Raw genomic sequence first — 20,130 nt, 5'->3', positions numbered from 1 at the left:
TAATTACTCCCGTATTTGAAAATATTTCATCTTTATTTAACTCAAGGAAAATCAAAAATTATTTATAAAACAACTCCTTATATTTTACCTCTATATAGATATACAATAGATTTCTTGGAAGGATAGTTATTAGAAGTGATTAATTTTAGCTAATTTTTTTTTTCTAAAAATCTGTATTTTGTTTACATCTGACTATCCTGAAAAATCTCAAATGCATTTTGACTTCTTTTAGTGATTCTTCCATTTGCTTACATTTTTAAGGTTTTCTTCCTGGGAAGATTTTGAAGAAGAACATGGCAAAGGCAGAGAATATGGTTATGCAAGCCTCCACAAGGAGCTTGAGCCATTTCTGTTACGCAGGGTTAAGAAAGATGTGGAAAAATCTCTTCCTGCCAAGGTTGAGCAGATTTTAAGAATGGAAATGAGTGCTTTACAGAAACAATATTACAAGTAAGCTGTAAACAGAGCACATGTTCTGAACATTTAATTGTACATAACCCCTGTCCTTGTCTCATCCAGGTGCCCCCCCAGCCCCATTTGGGTCTTAGAGCAGTAACAATTCTTAAATTTTAGAATGGGTTTATTCTATGGCATATTGATTGAGGCAGAGAGATTTAATGGTATGTCCAAGATCATGGGTGACATAAGACTAAATAATTCATCTTATAACACATCATTAATTGTTTTTCTCTATTTCATACTATGTTACATTATGGAGGGTTTCTTTTTAAGTGTTAGGATTGCCATGATACCAAGGCATTATTATGTAATTATGATGACTATATAATTGACAGATAGAAGTAGAAGCCAGAAGAACAAACTTAGAACAAAATTTTAGGCCTCCCCTGCTTTTCGAAGAATGTTAATAATCATATTTTGTATAAATTATGTATGTTGGATCTATATAGTAATACTTCAAAGAATCAAAAAGAAATACCTGTCCTAATATCTTTTTAAACATCTAATTGCATAAAATGCACTGCTACATGCATTTGAATTCTCAGAAACATTTTATGACAAATGTGTGTCATCCACTTAAAAAATACATTTATTATATAAATATTACATTTTTTTATGGAAAATTTCAGACATATGCAAAATAGGGTAATATATTAAACTCCATCACTCAGCTTGGTTTTCAGCTCATAGCCAGTCTTATTTTATCTCTAGCCACCCCTACTTCCCCTATTTTCTGTCATTTTGAGGTAAATCAGATGTAATTGTTTCAAGTCCCTTCGAAGACTAACTTTGTAAAAAGGAAGAAAATAAAAGGTGTTAGTCAAGTTAGATCATGGTGAGTGGAAATGTTATATATAATTTGCAGTAATAAAATAACCACTTAAAATTTTTCTCTAAGTTGTATGTGTATTGTGTAACTGTAATTTAGAGAAGGCAATGGAGCTAAACCAGATATCCTCATGCGGTATTAGGTGCCCAATGTAGTGAAATTTGTAGGAAGGTTAAGATAGATAATACAGTTGACCATTTTAAAAATAAATTTTGGGGGTAAGGGATTAATACACTATATTCACTGTGTTACGTTAAGCCTTTACTTTGTATAGTTAATGGTTCGGATAACAAGTTATGTGTTCTCATGAGTCTTATGAATGAGGTTCATTAGTCTTGTGAACAAAGTTTGGTCCATTGTATATGCAGTTGAACTTCTTAATGGTGCAGTTTTGCTTTGGTACTTAATTGATTTTTTATGGTTTTAGAATTCATCCTGATAATTGTTCTGCTACATCATTTTCATAATCATTTTTCTAAACAGATGGATATTAACTAGAAATTACAAAGCCCTCAGCAAAGGTTCCAAGGGCAGTACCTCAGGCTTTTTGAATATTATGATGGAGCTAAAGAAATGTTGTAACCATTGCTACCTCATTAAACCACCAGATAATAATGAATTCTATAATAAACAGGAGGCCTTACAAGTAAGAATTTAAAAATTTTATTACTTTGTGGTAAAGCAAAATTCTAGAAACGTTTATTTCAGTTTTAACTGAAAATGGCACAATGCTTTAATATATTGACTAGAAGTTCTCTTTGGTTAATGGTATATTTAAATAATGGTGCTGCTTATTTTTTAGTCTTTATAAAAAGATTTTAAAATTATAATTTATCCATTTAATCATTTTGATCATTTTTCTAAAAACAGATCTCTCTAACCATGGGCTGTCGTACTTTATCCAGCAAAAACCCCTTAGTGTATTTTTCATTGTGGAAAAAATTCACTAATAGTGATTGTGCTGAATTCGTGACATGGCAAATGGTAGTCTTAAGAAGAGCATCTGGACCTTAGATCTTACCTTTCCTATCACTTCTGGAAGACAAATGAAGAGTGTGAAGAAGGCACAATTGTCATCCAGCCATAGTAGTGCTTTGAAGTGCTATCAGTGACTTATATATATAAATTAGAATACATTTTCGCACTCTTTCAAGACCTTTGATTACTTAGTTGTTGCTTCTTTCAGTGTATTGTTTTTCAGCTAAGATTTTTGGAGAAATGGTGTAATAACTGACAAATAGAGTGAAACAGTGCTTTTGTTTTTTTGTCTCCAGAAAATACAGCAAAAACCTAGGTGCTAAATGGCAAGGAAAATTTAGCTTAAGTCATAGAGCAAATTGATAAAGCTTCTGAAAATTTCAAAAACTGAAATAAACTATTTCCAACATAAAAATTTAAAATCTCAATTTAAAATAATTAAAGAAACAGGTGTTGTGGGGCATTTGTTTCATTTGATATAGTTCTTTTAACGCATCATAACAGTTGTAATTTATTGTTTCTTTATAGCACTTAATCCGTAGTAGCGGAAAATTAATTCTTCTTGACAAACTGTTAATTCGCCTAAGAGAGCGAGGCAATAGAGTTCTTATTTTTTCTCAAATGGTGCGGATGTTAGATATACTTGCAGAATATTTGAAGTATCGTCAATTCCCCTTTCAAGTAAGCATTTCATTTTGTCTTTTTTGTTGATTTAAATTTCATCTAATTCCTGGGCGTGTTCTACAAAATTACCTTTGAAATTCTTCTGTAAATGAAGAATAGATTTTATATAAATCATACTCTTTTTAAGAAAATAGATCTGTTAAAAAAATTTTTGTCATTCTTTTTTTTTCTTCTTGACCTTATAGCAAAGCAGTTTTTCTTTTAAGTTTGTATTCCTCTCCTGTGTTCAAATGCTAAGGGGCAGCCTTATGTATTAGGCTTTAGTCTTAGGAAGGACAAGAGAGAGCAGTTCTTGTGAATGTTGCCAGGACTGTTGCAGATTCTGAAGATTATGAGCTCATAGTTATTCTAATGCATAGTTTGCTGAATAAAACTTACATGACTTTAGAAAATATACCAAAGACCAAAATGGGCTTATATTCCGTCTATTCAATATTTATTTTGAAATTCATTCAATATAATTACAGCTAATATGAATGAGTGTTTAATATTAGAGTCAGTCTTAGCACTTTACATCTAATTTATTTAATCCTTAGAGCAATTTTATGAACAGTACCTGGCACATAGCAAACACTCAGCATATACAGCTAATAAATGATGTATATTTAGTACAGGCAGTAAAATAGAAGCAGAATTATAATGATGAACCTCAATACACATAATCCCTGCTCTGCTGGAGCTTACACTCTGGTGTGGGAGATAGCCATTAAGTAGGTAATTACAAATAAATGTAATGTTACGACTCTGGTAAGTGCTATGAAGAGCAGGTGTTGGGTGATATAAACTTGATTGAGATACATGTAGTCATTTAGGGGAAAAAGTAGAAAGAATGAAAGGTTTTACTAATTGTAATTTTTAGTGAAAAAGAAACATAATACTTTAAAAACTTTTTTGATTTTGGACATTCTTGTTTAGGTAATATTTAGTAAACACTCAATATGTCAGACACTGTGCTAAGTGTTTTACTATGTTCTCTAACTGAATCCTCTGTATGAAGGAAGTACACTACTTCCTATGTCCATATACTGAGAAGTAAACTTACAAGGAGAAAAAGGCAAATTACTTGCCCAAGGCACCCATGAATACTCAGTATACTCAAATGTGGGCTATTCATCTAGAGCCCATGGTGCCCCAAATCAGTGATTCTCATACTTTAAAACAGAGGGCTTTTGCTGGATCCCTCTCTCACAGTTTTTGATTCAGTAGGTCTGAAATGGGTCTCAGTAATTTGCATTTCTAAGTTCTCAGGTGACATCAATGTGTCGGTCCGTAACCACACTGGACTCAGTGTTTTTTAAACTGTGGGCTGTAACCCATTAATGGATCTGGGAATCAGTTTAATGGGTTGTACCAACTTTTTTTTTTTTTTTTTAATCATAAAATAATGAGGGTATATCACAGTACATTGTGTCATGAAACTTGCTTTGGGCATATAGCTGTATACTTCATTCCCATGTAAAATGTATTCTTACGGTGGGTCTCAGGTAAAATGACAGCCAGTGCTATTATTTACTCTTAGCGAAAGCAGTTCCAGTGGTTAAGAGCACAGATTCTGGAGACAGAATTCCTGGGCGTTGCTTTCCTACCTATAAGTACCTTCTAGTGTTAGCAAAAGCGATGCTGCATTTTCATACTTAATTTCATAATTGATTTTAATTCCTTTTTAAAGTTTTGATTTGTTACAATGCAGTATTTTAATGTTTTATTCCAGAGATTAGATGGATCAATAAAAGGGGAGCTGAGGAAACAAGCTCTAGATCATTTTAATGCTGAAGGATCAGAGGTATGAACGCTTTTCAATTTTTATTGTAAATAAATTGTTTTAGTCATTATTTTAGTCATACATAACTTGTAGTTTTTTATTGGTGGTAGCCAGTTTCGATTTGCAAGTGAGGTTTTTAAATCAGTATTCTGTGTTAAATCTGAGGAATTTTACCCTTTCGTATCAATACTATTACAATATAGGACAGTTAGATTTGCTTCAAAATAAATTAGCCCACTTTGATTTAGAATTCTTTTTGAATTGTTTATTATTCCCATATATATATTTGTATTTTGGAGTCTTGTTGATTGGTTTTGCTAGATGTTTATATATTTTATTAGTAATTTTTAAAACTACCTTTCAGTTTTATTGGTAAAATACTTTTTAAATTCAGAAATTCAATTGTAAAATTCTCACATTGATTATTCACAGTCCCAGTTTAGAAAAATTTAAAATTGTGCCTATTTATTAATTCCTTACAGGATTTCTGCTTTTTGCTTTCCACAAGAGCTGGAGGTTTAGGAATTAACTTAGCCTCAGCTGACACTGTTGTTATATTTGATTCTGATTGGAATCCACAAAATGATCTTCAGGCACAGGCTAGAGCTCATCGAATTGGGCAAAAGAAACAGGTATTTTTTTATTCTCCTTATTTTACTCCTTTATTTTTATTTTTTTAAAGTTTTTTAAATAAAAATAAATAAATTTATTTATTTATTTACTTTTGGCTGTGTTGGGTCTTCGTTGCTGCACGCAGGCTTTCTCTAGTTGTGGCAAGTGGGGGCTTCTCATTGCGGTGGCTTCTATTGCTGCGGAGCACAGGCTCTAGGCACACGGGCTTCAGTAGTTGTGGCTCACAGGCTCTAGAGCACAGGCTCAGTAGTTGTGGCTCGCAGGCTGTGGAGCACAGGCTCGGTAGTTGTGGCGCACGGGCTTAGTTGCTCCGTGGCATGTGGGATCTTCCCAGACCAGCGATTGAACCCGTTTCCCCTGTAGTGGCAGGTGGATTCTCACACCACCAGGGAAGCCCTATTTTACTCTTTTAGAATCTTTTTTATGATCAGTGTTTAGAAGTGATTTTGGTTTATCCTTCTGGTAAGATTGTTGGAACAGTCATTGCTATTGAACAGATAGGGTACTGAGGAACTCAAATTTACCAGAATCACCTGGAAATTCTGACAGAACTGAGAAAACTATGCCTAAATAAGATCATGCACTCTCTTTTGATCATAATTCTGTTTACAACTATAGAATACAGTGTTCTTCATTCAGTATATAAACTTTAAAATGTCTTCGTATACTTATTTTAACTATTGAAAGAGTTTTGCTTAGTACATTGCTGCCTTTTTGTTAGGCTGTGTTTTATCCATGTGCCCACAAGATTCTCTATGCAAAAAAGCCATTCTCATAAGTTTTGTACAACTGTCTGGCACAGTTGTAATAGCCCTTGAGAAAAACCGTCTGTCATCCTTTTGATGTCTTGGTCCTTGTAATTTTAATTCATTTACCTCCATCTAGACTAGTGTTCTCACACTTCTTCAAAGCAGGAGATATGAGCAAGTAGCACAAAAAGGCACGTTTTATTTACTTTTTAAACATTCATATTTTCTACTGAAAAATAAATCCATAATATAAAACTAAAAAAATTTTTTACTCAGATAATTCTTATAAAAGAGAGGGAAACTTGAAGGAGGGATAACAACATGCCAAGACAAATTATAGACTGTCAAAGATGAGAAAGTGAGGAAATAGGATATTCTCACAGGTGAGCTGGGCCTAATGTATATGTGAAAAGACAGCATATTCCTATATTATGAATGAGATGGAGAAAAGTGATTAATTGCACTGAACAGATACCTCCTATATTGAAATCCTCAACACATGGCTAGACTAAACATTCCACTTATACTACTTAAAGACCTTGGCTACCACATTTTCTAATACGGGATAGAAAATAGAGGATACATATTAGGAAAAGAACCAGTAAGACAAGATACTATAGAAAGCTGTGTGGTAGACCTCTGGGATGAATACCTAAATAAGATCACAAAATAATGCAATACAGATTTCTTACCATTGTGTTAACAAAAATTTTTAAACATAGGTATATATATGAAATATATTTTTATTATTAATGAGATAAATTCTTTATTATTTCATTATTGGTGACATATAAGATTCCTGTGCTTCATGTACTTGCTATTTTAGTAGTAGTTGGTTCTAAATCTGATCAAAGGAGTCTAAGATCTCCTTTTAAATATTTGCATGCAGCAACTACAAAGTGAGTAGTTTTAGGTTAGTAATACAGATGAGTTTTATTGGTGACCCAATACTATAAATGTTTAGAAATAACTTTTGATAAAGATCCAAATAATACAATATCCAGTTATCTACTGATTTACACAGTAGTTCCAATCCTGAAAAAATTAGTGTGTATTGTAACTTTGTAAAAACGCTTCATGTTTATATTAAAATAGTTATAATTTAGACTCATGATAATTTAGAACAGTTTTAAAAAATCATTTGGAAGACTCAAAAGGCATAGGATAATTTTTCATTGAGCCAAAATGTCCAGTTTGATGAAGAATGCCTGGTATCCCAGGTCCCTGTGCTCTAAATGCTGATAAGCCCACCTAATCACTGAAAACTAAAAATGTTTCCATAATTTTCAAAGTATCCCTATATGGTGGTATTGTTTGATATAGAACCACTGACCTTGAGAAGTAGGGCAGAATTACTACACATCAATTTTTGTCTATTTTGGAAAACTTTTTCTTTTTTTTTAATGGCAGGGCTTCATCATTAACTTGGCAAGTGATTTGTGGAATTTTGGATTATTGGAATGATGAAACATTAATCAGAATTAAGGGAACTGGTATGAGGTTGTCATAAGTTTATTACCATTCCCCCTCCTTCCCAGCTAAAAGATAATTTAAAAATTACTGTCATTCCTTTAAAAAAAGAAAAAGAAGCAAATAAAGTCTACTAACCAAAATGTAAGAAGGAAGGACATACTCTCAGTCTTTAAATTGAAGAAACTTAGTTTTATATTTTTAAATTTTCATATTGCTTTTTCTTTTTTTTAGAAATTTAAATTTATTTATTTATTTATTTATTTAGGCTGTGGTGGGTCTTCGTTTCTGTGCGAGGGCTTTCTTCAGTTGCGGCGAGCGGGGGCCACTCTTCATCGCAGTGTGCGGGCCTCTCACTGTCGCGGCCTCTCCCGTTGCGGAGCACAGGCTCCAGACGCGCAGGCTCAGCAGTTGTGGCTCACGGGCCTAGCTGCTCTGCGGCATGTGGGATCTTCCCTGACCGGGGTGCGAACCCGTGTCCCCTGCATTGGCAGGTGGACTCTTAACCACTGCGCCACCAGGGAAGCCCCTCATATTGCTTTTGACCAGTGAAAATTTCACGTCGGATGAACATCAGTCTGTGTACCAATATTTGGGCATTTAACATTAGCAAAACGAATCCTTTTTACTGCGCTTTAAGTTTCATCGTGTGTATCTTTACAGGTGAACATTTATCGTCTAGTTACAAAGGGATCAGTTGAAGAGGATATTCTTGAAAGGGCCAAAAAGAAGATGGTTTTAGATCATCTTGTGATTCAAAGAATGGACACAACTGGGAAGACAGTATTACACACAGGTTCTGCTCCCTCAAGGTAGTTACTTTACTTAAAAAGTCCTTTTAGAATCATACTATACTCATTTTTCTGAAATGTTACATAGTGTAAACAGGTCATTGAAGTACTATATTTAGTGTTGTTGTATTATTTTTTAAAGCACTGAGCTAATTTCTAGTCAATGGCATACATTCAGTACATGGTTTCACCACTCTAGTTTTGTAATCTTGGGGGAATACCCTAAGCTTCAAGTTCTTTAGTTTTAAAATAAGTATACTAGTAATGCTTCACTTATCTACGTCATGTTAACTGTTGTAAAGGTGACTATGTCAATAATTCATAGAAGTGCTATGTAAATGTTAAATTTGTGACTGTTAGTGTTAAGTATTTTTGTTTTTCCTGATTTTAGTTCTACTCCTTTCAATAAAGAAGAGTTATCAGCCATTTTAAAGTTTGGTGCTGAGGAACTTTTTAAGGAGCCCGAGGGAGAAGAACAAGAGCCCCAGGTAAAACAAACAAAAACAAACTTGTCTCAAAATGTGTCATTTTTTAAGCCATAAATGTAAAGTATATTTATTTTAAAACATAAAGCATATTTAAAATAAAGATTTCTTTCTTATTTTAGGAAATGGATATAGATGAAATCTTGAAGAGGGCTGAAACTCATGAAAATGAACCAGGACCTTTAACTGTAGGAGATGAATTACTTTCTCAGTTCAAGGTAGTTTTCTTTTTTAATTTTTCTTTATAATTATATAAATTGATAAGAGATGATTTTTTTTTGTCATTTAGTGTTTTATTCTTTTCTTTCTTTAAGCAGGATCAGCATGATAATCTAAAAAAATGTTAAAAACATCTTTGTCTTAAAATTTGCTTTGGTGTATAAAAATTTTTCTTTCTTATTCTGACAAACCAGTAGTGACCTGATTTGAAAGGGACCAAATCATTTATGAACAGTTACATTTTCATGACTGAAGACTTTAGCTAATCTTTATTGGAGCAGTTTTTGACATCAGATTAATTTAAGCATTATCACAACTAAGAAAACTCAAGTTTTCAAGTTTGACTCAAATCAGTCAGACAAAGTAAGCAGTAACACTGACAAATACCCCTGGTTAGGTGAGGGCTAAAAGGTTGCAAGGAGTCCTAAAGTCAACCAGCCTCATAAATTGTGTGCCAGTTGTTTAGCATAAAGAAGCAGGTTCCTCTATATCCTAGCCATTTCCTACAACCTAAGGTTTTTAAGAGTCAGTTAATGTCATTCATTCATTTCACACATATTTATTGTGCACCTGCAATGTGCCACACACAGACACAGCAGTGAATAGAAACTTTTGCAATTTTAATGGATCACCCTGGCTGCAATGCAGAGGATCATTCTGGCTGCAGTGCAGAGGATTTACTGTAGTAGGCAAGAATTGAAGCAGGAAGAAAAGTTAGAAGAGTATTTCAGTAATCCTGGTGAGAGGTAAAGTTTTCTGGAACCGGCACTCACTCTGGGTATTGTCTAATGAACTTTTGTTTTTTTAAACATTGTTATACTATTTGCTTTTAATTTGACTAATTGGCAATTTGAAAAAGTCACTGATAAGTTAACTTGAATAAATACAGATTATGTTTATACCAGTGAGTTGCTACTCATACACAGCTGGCTTTAAGGCTATCATCAACATTTAGATAGCATACATGAGAGAACAAGCACTATATTTTCAGCCCCATTCCTTATATAGCATGAGCATAGTTTTCTTGTCTTTTCAGTTATCTGTAAGCTTTAATGTACTAGTATTGGCAGTTAGCTTTAATGAGTGCTTTCTGTGTACCAGACTCTGCGCAGTTCTTTAAATGCATTATCTTACTTAATCCTCACAAAAGTTAGTGAGCTCTTACTAGCCCCCTGTTTTCAGAGTTGAATAAACTAGGGCTTAGGGAACCTAAATAAATTTATCTATGGTCTCAGAGCTCCTTGTGTCTTGTCATTAGCTCTTTAGGTACTTCGTTTATGATCATAAAAATAAGAATTTTGGGTTGTTCTATAGCACTTTGTAGTTAATGGACTGGTGTGGTAATTTCTGCAGAAGGTGATTTAGCATATTACTCTATAAATTACTTTGTTGTTACTCTGTTAACTTCCTCTAGTTCTGTTATTAGTAATAATTTTGTTGATAAGCAAGGCAAAAGAGAATCATTCCTGGAAGAGAAATCTTAGAAGTCATTTGGTTTTATCTACTTTGACCTCATGAAGAAATAAACTTAGCTTAGCAGTCATATTTGGTTTAACCCATAGTCATATTCATTATCCTGAGGCTATTTAAGTTATATTATCTTATTCTGGTATGCCTCTTCCTTCCCGCTAAAAAAGAAAAATATAATTTAAGGATGAGTTCTTCTTTAATCTTATTCTGCTAAAATTCTGGAATTTATCAGGTTGCCAACTTTTCAAATATGGATGAGGATGACATTGAGTTGGAACCTGAAAGAAATTCAAAGAATTGGGAAGAAATCATTCCTGAAGATCAAAGAAGACGATTAGAAGAGGAAGAAAGACAAAAGGAACTTGAAGAAATTTATATGCTCCCCAGAATGAGAAACTGTGCAAAACAGGTGACTTTCTAATTTAAAAGATATTTCTGTATTGTAAGAGTATTTACATATGGACTGTCTTTTTTGTTTAGAGAAATATTGATTCTTAGCTTTTTTTTTTTTTTCCTTAGTAATGACTTCATCTGATTTAATAATGCCTGTCTCATAAAATGAGTTGGAAAGTGTTCCCTCCTCTTCTATTTTTGGGAAGAGTTTGTGTAGGATAGGTTATTATTTTCTCGTTAAATGTTTGGCAGTGTTAGGGAAACTATCTAGGCCTTTAAGTGTCTAAAGGTGTAAACTTGGATCATTAAATCAAGACTTTCCTTTTCTAATACTAGCATTTAATGCTGCAAGTTTCCCACTAAGCACTGCCTTTTCTGAATCTCCTAAATTTTGATTTTTGTCGTGTTCTCATTTTCATTTATTTCAAAATATTTTCCGATATCTTTTGTGACTTCCTCTGTGACCCATAGGGTTTTTTTAGAAGTGTGTTGTTTAATTTTCAAATATTTGGGAGATTTGTCAAGTATCTTTGCTATTGATTTCTAGTTTAATTCTTTTATGGTCAGAGAGCATACCTTGTGTGATTTGAAGTTTTAGAAATTTGTTGGTGTTTATTTTATGGCCCAGATGAACAAAATGGTAGATTTTTAAATAATGGTAGCAGCGCCATGCCAAGCTATATTGGGTCCTGTGGCAAAAGGAAAAACTTTAATGTTAGAGCTCTTTGCGTTAACTTCTGTTTTTAGACTACTGTTGCATTACAAGATTATTTGTCCTGATTACTGAATTTTTTGGTATCTCCTTAAATTTTGAGTCTGAGGGAAATGAGGAACCCACCCTACCCTAATCCTTGCCCTGCTAGTTTTTTGTTTTCTTTTTCTTTTCCTACAACTGTATTAGGTCTTCTTCTGTGTCCTCGGTTCAGTAGGTGAGAAGGGTCTGGCCAGGCTTTCTGCCTGTCCCCTCAAAGGTGACTACTCTCTTTCTCTAGGCCTTCACCATGAAGGAAAGTTTTCTGTAATCTCCAGCCCTGTTTCCAGTCTGTCTCATGAGCAGCTGGTGGAGGTTTGTGGAGAAGCGCCTGAGAGTGGGTACAGGTTCTCCCTGTGTCTTTGGTTCCCAGGGATCCTCTGCTCTCATGGTAGCTCACACTCAGTCTTTAGCAAATGTTAGCTGACTTTCCTCTTTCCTGCTTGAATGGTACTTGATGTCTGCCATTCATGCTCTTCACAAGTGAGCCAGTGTCCAAGTTCCATCTCTTCTTATAATCTGCTTTATTTCCTTATATTTTAGACTACTAGATTGCCTTGTGATTTTGATGTGTGTAATAAAAGTTATGATTTTGTAGATTAGATTTGTTGTTAGGGCGGGAGCAGCCTACCAACTTTTATATCCCAGGCAGAAATGGAGCCAAGTAATTTGTGTTTGGCCTGAGAGTAATTGTATGTGTAGTTTCTTGTTTGTGTTTATTTCTGCAAACCCCTTAGTGGTTTCTTTTTATAGTGCAAGGGAAGCACAGCATTATATTACATCTAGTGAAAGGATGGGAGAAGGTTAGAACAAATAAGAACTAAATACCATCATTGACTTTCAATTAGCTTTCAGCATATTAGGGATTCAGAATATGTATTGAGGCTTTGGAAGAACTGCAAAGACTTGCAGGAAAAATGTCTGTCCACTCAGAGATATCATAGTAATAATACTATTACAGTATATAGTATACATAATTCTAGTATTTTTTTAATACATATCATTTGCCAGGTTTAATTGGAGTCATTAATTTGGGACTTGCTTTCTTCCTTTTGACAGTATATAATGAATGTTAGTCATTCTACAAAATTTTTAATGGCTTCTCAGCTTTCTGTTGTATAGATTATTTGTCTGATCTTTTTTTGATGAATATTTAGATTGTTTGCAATTTTTTTTTTTTAATTTTTATGATAAAAATGACTTGACCAGTGTTCCTTTACATTCCTGATATCAAGAAAAATGCCTAGTAGGGATGTTGCTGGGTCAGCAGAATGATAAATTTTAAGACGTTTGATACAGTATTGCCAAATTGCCCTCTGTCCCAGTTTAAATACACACCAGAGCTGTTTGACTATTATTCTATACCAGTACCAGTCTTGGCTATTATTGCTTAGTTAGTATTGGTCAAGTTGATGGATTAAAGAAAGAACTACATTGCACTGTAACTTTAATTCACATTTTAAGAAATATACCAATGAGGTTGTATAATTCTGTGTTTATGTTATTTGATTGCTTTTTAATAACCTTTCATATATTTTTACAAAAGGACAATGGGTATTTTCCTGCTGATTTATGAGAATGTTTTAAGTGTTAAGGCTGTTAATAACTCTTTGTCATTAATGTGCTATATTTTTTCTGTTTTGTTTGCTTTTTAATTTTGTTTATAGAATATTTTTGATACATATTTGTTAATTTTGTCAATGTTTTATAATGTTTTCTTTGCCCTTAACATAGAAGCCTGCTTTACCTAAACTTGGGCAAAATTTTATTTTCAAATTCCAGATTAGTTTCAATGGAAGTGAAGGGAGGCGCAGTAGAAGTAGGAGATACTCTGGATCTGATAGTGATTCAGTCTCAGAAAGGAAAAGGCCAAAGAAACGTGGAAGACCACGAACTATCCCTCGGGAAAATATTAAAGGATTTAGTGATGCAGAAATTCGGCGGTAAGATGACATAAGACCATTTTTACTTCAACTTGCTTTTAGTAGGGGGTGAAATTAAAACAAATTCCATAAATTTTAAAGATTAAGATGAAAGTTTTAGAGGAGGCAAATATATGATAATTGTGTAGGGATTGGGTGGTTCTGCTTTTGATTGTTCTTTATAACTATGGGTAAAAAATGAGTTTGCCATTAATCTTTGCTGTGTTACTTATTTATTGGTACTCTATTTAGACTGCTAAATTATTTTGGTTTTATTAATGTGGTTCAGAATAGTGGCCCTTTTGAATAATGAGTGTATATTTCAGTACATTAGATTATTTATTAAAAATTCTGACTGTATTTATGACTCCCAACATTACTCTTTACGTGGGAGTAATTTACTTCCATATTTTTCTAGTTTTTTTACACTGAGGTGATTGGTTTTTTGAAACTAACCATGTTAAAAGTGTTTCTGATATGTCCAAATAGGAGTTGAGGTAAGATTGGCCAGGCAGGATAAATTGTAGTTTTCTTTCAAAATATGTTTGTTCATATATACAGATTTATTTAAGGGGAATGGGATAGCAGCTTACTTTGTTTATGTAATATTTTTGCATATGAAATTTGTGAAAGGTTGTTCGTTGTTGTATTTTGAGAGTTTGTTGTTTCTTTCAAGCCATTGTAACTCTTTTCTTTTAAATCATAGACCTGACTGATAAAGTTCTTCCTCATTTTTTTCTACCAGAAAACTAAATATATTGTTAGATTTTGTTTAGGGTACTTTTGTGACCACCTGATTTGCTGGACTTTCTGTCTCTAGTTGAAGAGGCATTTCAACTTCTACTTTTCCTGGATATTTTCCCCCATCCATCAACCACTTGGGTAGCTTTGTTCTTAAGTAATATTTATTTTTCCATTGTTGGTATAATACCATACATCTGAATTAAAGCTATATTCAGTAAACTTTTATCTACACTTGAAATGTGAGGAGGTGTAATATGATTGATAATTCTGGAGACACTTCCTCTGGTAGCCTTGAACCTTTTTTGTCTTGTGAAAAAAATAATTTCTAAAATAAAATTTAGCTTCTGTTTTATTTATATTGGTTTCTAAACATCATCCTGGGTGTTAAAAAATATATCTTGTCTTAACTTGGTTTATCTTAATGTTTTGATTCTAGCATAGTTTATTCATTTTTGTTAGTAACAGTGCCTTGAATTAATTTTTATACTAACAAGTATTATTTCTATATATTTATATCTATTTTTTAACGAATAGTGAAGCCCACATTTAAACCAAACAATTATTTTCTGTTAGGTTTATCAAGAGTTACAAGAAATTTGGTGGCCCTCTAGAAAGGTAAATACATCTGTCATTCTCAATAGAATTATAGAATGTATCACATGCTGTCAGCTTTATTTATACTATTGTTAAATTTGCTGTAAAAGGTTTTTACAAAGTTAACCTGTAGAAAGCAAATTTCAGATCGATTTTTGAAAGCTTTTTGTACTATCCTTAATCCTTTCTAGTCTCTAAAGTTTTACCTACAAGTGAAGTTTTCTATAAAATACATGGCCTGTAAAACATTTGCATTTTTATAATTGTAAGCTACTTTTCAAATGCTTTTTCTTACTTTTTCATCACAAGCTTATAAAATAGCAGATTCATCCATAGAGAAGCTAAGTTGCTAACCTAGCCTCTGACTTAAAGACCAATTTTGTTTAACAGTTATTCTCAATAACTGCTATAACCACTATCTTAATTATAGAGTGGCAGAGACTCAAATTGGTTTAATTCTATTTTTCTCCCCAAAACTCCATCTTAAAATAGAGATATTTTCTGTTTTATTTTGAGATGACTTGCATGAAGTTACAATGAAATACTTACATAATTATTTTAGATGATGAAAAAAATGTTTTGAACATTTATTCATATTTTCTCAGTGTATAGTAATAAAAAATTATAGAACTTTACTCTTATAATATCTGTCTTAAATGGCTCCATTTTATTCTGCATATTTACCTGAAAATTGTATTATTTTATTACAGATTAGATGCAATTGCTCGAGATGCTGAATTAGTTGATAAGTCAGAGACAGACCTCAGACGACTAGGAGAATTGGTACATAATGGTTGCATTAAAGCTTTAAAGGACAATTCTTCAGGAACAGAACGAACAGGTAATACTAAAATGAAAGTGATTTAAAGAGAGGTAAATGGAATTTTCAAAATATGCTTTTATTGACTTAGGTGTTATATCTTAAGTTACCTATTCATTAGTCTTAAAAGATGCTTTATAAAACAAAGCAAGGCCATTTCTGGGTAATAGAAAATGGGCAGCAGAATTGTATTATTGAAGGCAGTAGAATCCATCTGCCTGGTATATTTTCTGGCTGGGAGGTAACATCAGGAATTATTGTTAGTTGTACTATATTTTTAGTATAGATGAGATATTATAAGTGTACACATGTGATAATGGTTTTAGCATAGTTACTTCATTATACTTATTTTGTAATTCATCTATCTAAATAAAAATAGATTCAGTAATTAGATGTACTGAAAAAAATCATACTGGAACTCTTATTTAGAAAGGCTGACATATTAATAGATTGATGTATCTTATGCATTTGCTAAAGTACATGAAATGCTTTTTGTGAATCTTCGTGTGCTATATTATAATCAGTAGTATGTACTGAAAAATCTCGAGTGAAATTTAGGTTTGCCAGCAAGCCTCCCCTTAACACAAATAAGTAATACTTAAAAATATAGGTAAATAAGTAGTAGTACTTATTTATATAAGTAATAACATATTTTGCTTTGTGTTTCATAGTATATATTTTATACTTTTTAATATTCTTTTTCAAATAAATTAAGGTGGTAGACTTGGAAAAGTAAAGGGTCCAACGTTCCGAATATCAGGAGTACAGGTGAATGCCAAGCTAGTCATCTCCCATGAAGAAGAATTAATACCGTTGCACAAATCCATTCCTTCAGATCCAGAAGAAAGAAAGCAGTGAGTTGTTTACTTTTTCCATTGTAAAATATTTGTTGTTATTCAATAATTTGGATATGAATGTATGTTAAAAATGTTTTTTATGCCATTGGCCAATTTGAATAAAATGTTTTTAAAAATAAAATAAAGCATAGTATTTTGAAGTTGTAATGACTCATATATGTTTTTCAAAATTAATTTTTAATAAGGCAATTATAACTTGACAGTGGCTGTTAACTTTAATGATAGGTATATCATCCCATGCCACACGAAGGCAGCTCATTTTGATATAGACTGGGGCAAAGAAGATGATTCCAATTTGTTAATTGGTATCTACGAATACGGATATGGAAGCTGGGAAATGATTAAAATGGATCCTGACCTCAGTCTGACACACAAGGTACTTAAATATTTCTTGATTCTGTTGACCACTGATGTTAAATTGAATTTTTTGCTTTTAAATTATGTTAGAAATAAACTCAACTGGGAGTCAGGAAACCATGGCTGTAGTTAGCTGTGTGACCTTGGCTTCTTTGGAATCTGGTTTTCATGAAGGGATTGAATTTAAATGATCTCTAGATTCTGCTTTACCTCTGAAATTACATTTTTGTTATTAAGGCATAGGTATATTTTTCTTCATAGTATCAGGTTAAAAGTAAACCTGTCTGTCATTCAGTCATTATATTATTCAAGAGCAAAAAAGGATTGTTTTTTATGTGTGTGTGTTTATTTTTATTTTTTAAATAACAAACAATGTTTAGGAGTTTTGGTGATTTGATGCCACCACACTAGTTACGATCATTTCTTTGCCTAGAATGGAAAACATTGGAAGCATTGCCCTATGCTTATCATTTATCTTTTTATATTTTACTTCTTCATGGACAAATGGGAACCTTCAGATATTTGTCATTTGCTACTGTGAAACAAAATTAGTTTATGTTTTCATTATAAAAGTTTCCTCACAGTACATGCTTTGGGTCATCTTCTACATGAACGATACTTTTTTTTTTTTAATTAATTTTTTATTTTTGGCTGTGTTGGTTCTTTGTTGCTGCATGCGGGCTTTCTCTAGTTGCGGCGAGTGGGGGCTACTCTTCGTTGTGGTGCGCGGGCTTTTCATTGTGGTGGCTTCTCTTATTGCAGAGCACGGGCTCTAGGCACACGGGCTTCAGTCGTTGTGGCACACAGGCTCTAGAGCGCAGGCTCAATAGTTGCGGCGCACGGGCTTAGTTGCTCTGCAGCATGTGGGATCTTCCTGGACCAGGGATTGAACCTATGTCCCCTGCACTGGCAGGCGGATTTTTAACCACTGCACCACCCTGGAAGTCCTGATAGATGATACTTTATATTCTAGGAATTTTTGTATACTTTATACTTAAAATATACTGTTGAGAAGGAAGGAAATCTAAGAATACTATGATGTTTAATAACACTGAATGCCAATACACCATTACATATTTGAAAGAAATTTCTAACCTCATACTGTGTAGTCTCATTTTGAATAGAGGGATATTTTTCTCGTGTATTTAGAATTCATTCCCAGAGAAATTGAATCTTTGTGGCATAGCTATAAAAAATGTATTTTGCATTCTAAGCTGTTTATTCCTACAGATTTTAAGAGTTGTAACTTGTTAGTGAATTATACATATTTTTTAAATGAGTAAGCCTTTTTTAAACAATGATTATTATTTCTCATGTTATTTATTAAGACAAGATGAAAAAATTAATTGCTTTTCAGATTCTTCCAGATGATCCTGATAAAAAACCACAAGCAAAACAGTTACAGACACGTGCGGACTACCTCATCAAATTACTTAGTAAAGATCTTGCAAGAAAAGAAGCTCAGAGGCTTTCTGGTGCAGTAAGTTAACATATGCTTAAGAGCAGTTTACTTTTGAATAAGATAAATCTAGTTTTCTGATCACCCTAGGCACCTGTGGTTAGCATGGGCTCATCAGTATGTTTATCTGTAATTTAGCTTTATTTGAATATGGTAATATTTTGCCTTAAATGATCTCAGCATTCATGTTAAAACTCTAGTGAGTCCTATCTTTCAGAATGGGATCTGTTTTTTCCTAGTATTTAGAGAGAGAGTGGGAGCAACTTTTGGAGTGGATTGGAGTGCTTTTTGAGAGGACAGGCTTCCATTATTGTTTCATTTGGCGACACTGGGCAGCTTAAGGAATAGCATTAAAGATCACCAAGCTTATTTATGAGGGCGTTTCACAAAAGAAGGAAAAAGACACTAAAAGAGAGGTGATTGGAAACTAAAGCAACCCTTGAAAGTTTACCTGTGACCACAGTGTCAATAACTACCTATGTACTATTAAAAATAATTTCTAAGGCTATCTCTGGTGACATTGGATTTAGTTGAAAATAATAATAATTTAGGAAGGTGAACAACCCTCCTATTTCTCTCTACTCTGTTTTTTTTTTAAGAAATAATTACAGTTGGTTAGCATTTATTCACATTAATTTGTACTTGATTCATTAAGTTATATCACTTTTGTTGATAATAACTTTCTAAGATTGGTGTAGCTTAGTGCCAGCAGATTAAGGATTGGGTTGGAGTGTGTGTTCTTTAGCTTTATAGATGTGGTATTTAAGATTTTTTTTTAATGGAATCTGTGGGGTTGGTTAGAATAAAAATAATTATTTTTAGGGAGGTTCAAAAAGGAGGAAAGTAAGAGCTAAGAAGAATAAAGCAATGAAGTCTATAAAAATGAAAGAGGAAATAAAGAGCGATTCTTCTCCCCTGCCCTCAGAAAAGTCTGATGAAGATGATGATAAGGTAAGAATGTGTTTTAGAAAAGCAACCTGTTATATAGAAAGGGGACATGGCATATTTGAAGTTTGAAGTAAGGCTTGAAATTTTACTTTTAGATACTGAAGTTCTTTTTTATAGTTTGTTATGTAGTCTCATTTACAGAACAGAATTCTACCCATCCAATAGATTATATTTCACTAGAGGGATAGAGCAAAGGTCCTTCCTTTTCAAACATTTGCCATTTAAAGACATTCTGTCTCCTTTAATTTTGTTATGAATTTTGAATGGGATTGGCTTACCTTAATTTTTATAGGAAGGTAAATATTGCATGTATCATTACTAATGGGATTCTGAATTACTTCTCTGAGAATCCACATACATGCAATCCATAGTCATGCAAAGAAAAGAAATTAGTCTTTGTCGAGATTTGGTTAGTAATACATTGGCCATACTTGCACTTTTCAGGATGAGATCACTTCTGTGAAACATCCAAATAAAAAAGTTAAAACAGAAAGAGACAGTGAAGAAAAACCTGAGCCAGATGTTTGTATAAAGAAGGAACCAGAAGAAAAGAGGGAAGCGAAAGAAAAGGAAAATAAAAGAGAACTTAAAAGGGAGATAAAAGAAAAAGAGGATAAGAAAGATATAAAGGAAAAAGATTTTAAAGAGAAAAGAGAAAACAAAGTAAAAGAAGCTATACAGAAAGAAAAAGACATAAAGGAAGAAAAGGTATGCAAATCATAAAATAAAATTTAGAAAGTGACACAACAGGATATT

At 32.9% G+C, this 20,130-nt stretch overlaps 1 protein-coding gene across 7 annotated transcripts in view; it reads left to right on the top strand.

The window, feature by feature from the left end:
* Window positions 1-20,130, top strand: part of CHD1 (chromodomain helicase DNA binding protein 1) — a 74,187-nt gene that overhangs the window by 38,397 nt on the left and 15,660 nt on the right. For 4 of the 7 annotated variants that reach the window (XM_061189479.1, XM_061189482.1, XM_061189483.1 and 1 more), the window contains exons 15-31: window positions 262-450; window positions 1,772-1,934; window positions 2,795-2,947; window positions 4,662-4,733; window positions 5,195-5,344; window positions 8,228-8,376; window positions 8,747-8,843; window positions 8,963-9,058; window positions 10,762-10,938; window positions 13,456-13,616; window positions 14,913-14,954; window positions 15,644-15,774; window positions 16,469-16,607; window positions 16,836-16,986; window positions 18,325-18,447; window positions 19,249-19,377; window positions 19,819-20,082. In XM_061189479.1, coding sequence (XP_061045462.1) covers window positions 262-450; window positions 1,772-1,934; window positions 2,795-2,947; window positions 4,662-4,733; window positions 5,195-5,344; window positions 8,228-8,376; window positions 8,747-8,843; window positions 8,963-9,058; window positions 10,762-10,938; window positions 13,456-13,616; window positions 14,913-14,954; window positions 15,644-15,774; window positions 16,469-16,607; window positions 16,836-16,986; window positions 18,325-18,447; window positions 19,249-19,377; window positions 19,819-20,082 — 2,386 coding nt within the window. The remainder of the gene's footprint in view (window positions 1-261; window positions 451-1,771; window positions 1,935-2,794; window positions 2,948-4,661; window positions 4,734-5,194; window positions 5,345-8,227; window positions 8,377-8,746; window positions 8,844-8,962; window positions 9,059-10,761; window positions 10,939-13,455; window positions 13,617-14,912; window positions 14,955-15,643; window positions 15,775-16,468; window positions 16,608-16,835; window positions 16,987-18,324; window positions 18,448-19,248; window positions 19,378-19,818; window positions 20,083-20,130) is intronic. The other 3 variants (XM_061189480.1, XM_061189485.1, XM_061189481.1) reach the window with 3 other exon arrangements.

The sequence above is a fragment of the Eubalaena glacialis genome, chromosome 4 (genome assembly GCF_028564815.1).
Source record: "Eubalaena glacialis isolate mEubGla1 chromosome 4, mEubGla1.1.hap2.+ XY, whole genome shotgun sequence".
NCBI lineage: Eukaryota > Metazoa > Chordata > Mammalia > Artiodactyla > Balaenidae > Eubalaena > Eubalaena glacialis.
The sequence above is the reverse complement of the archived record's forward strand: the minus strand, read 5'-3'. Positions and strand labels throughout refer to the sequence as shown.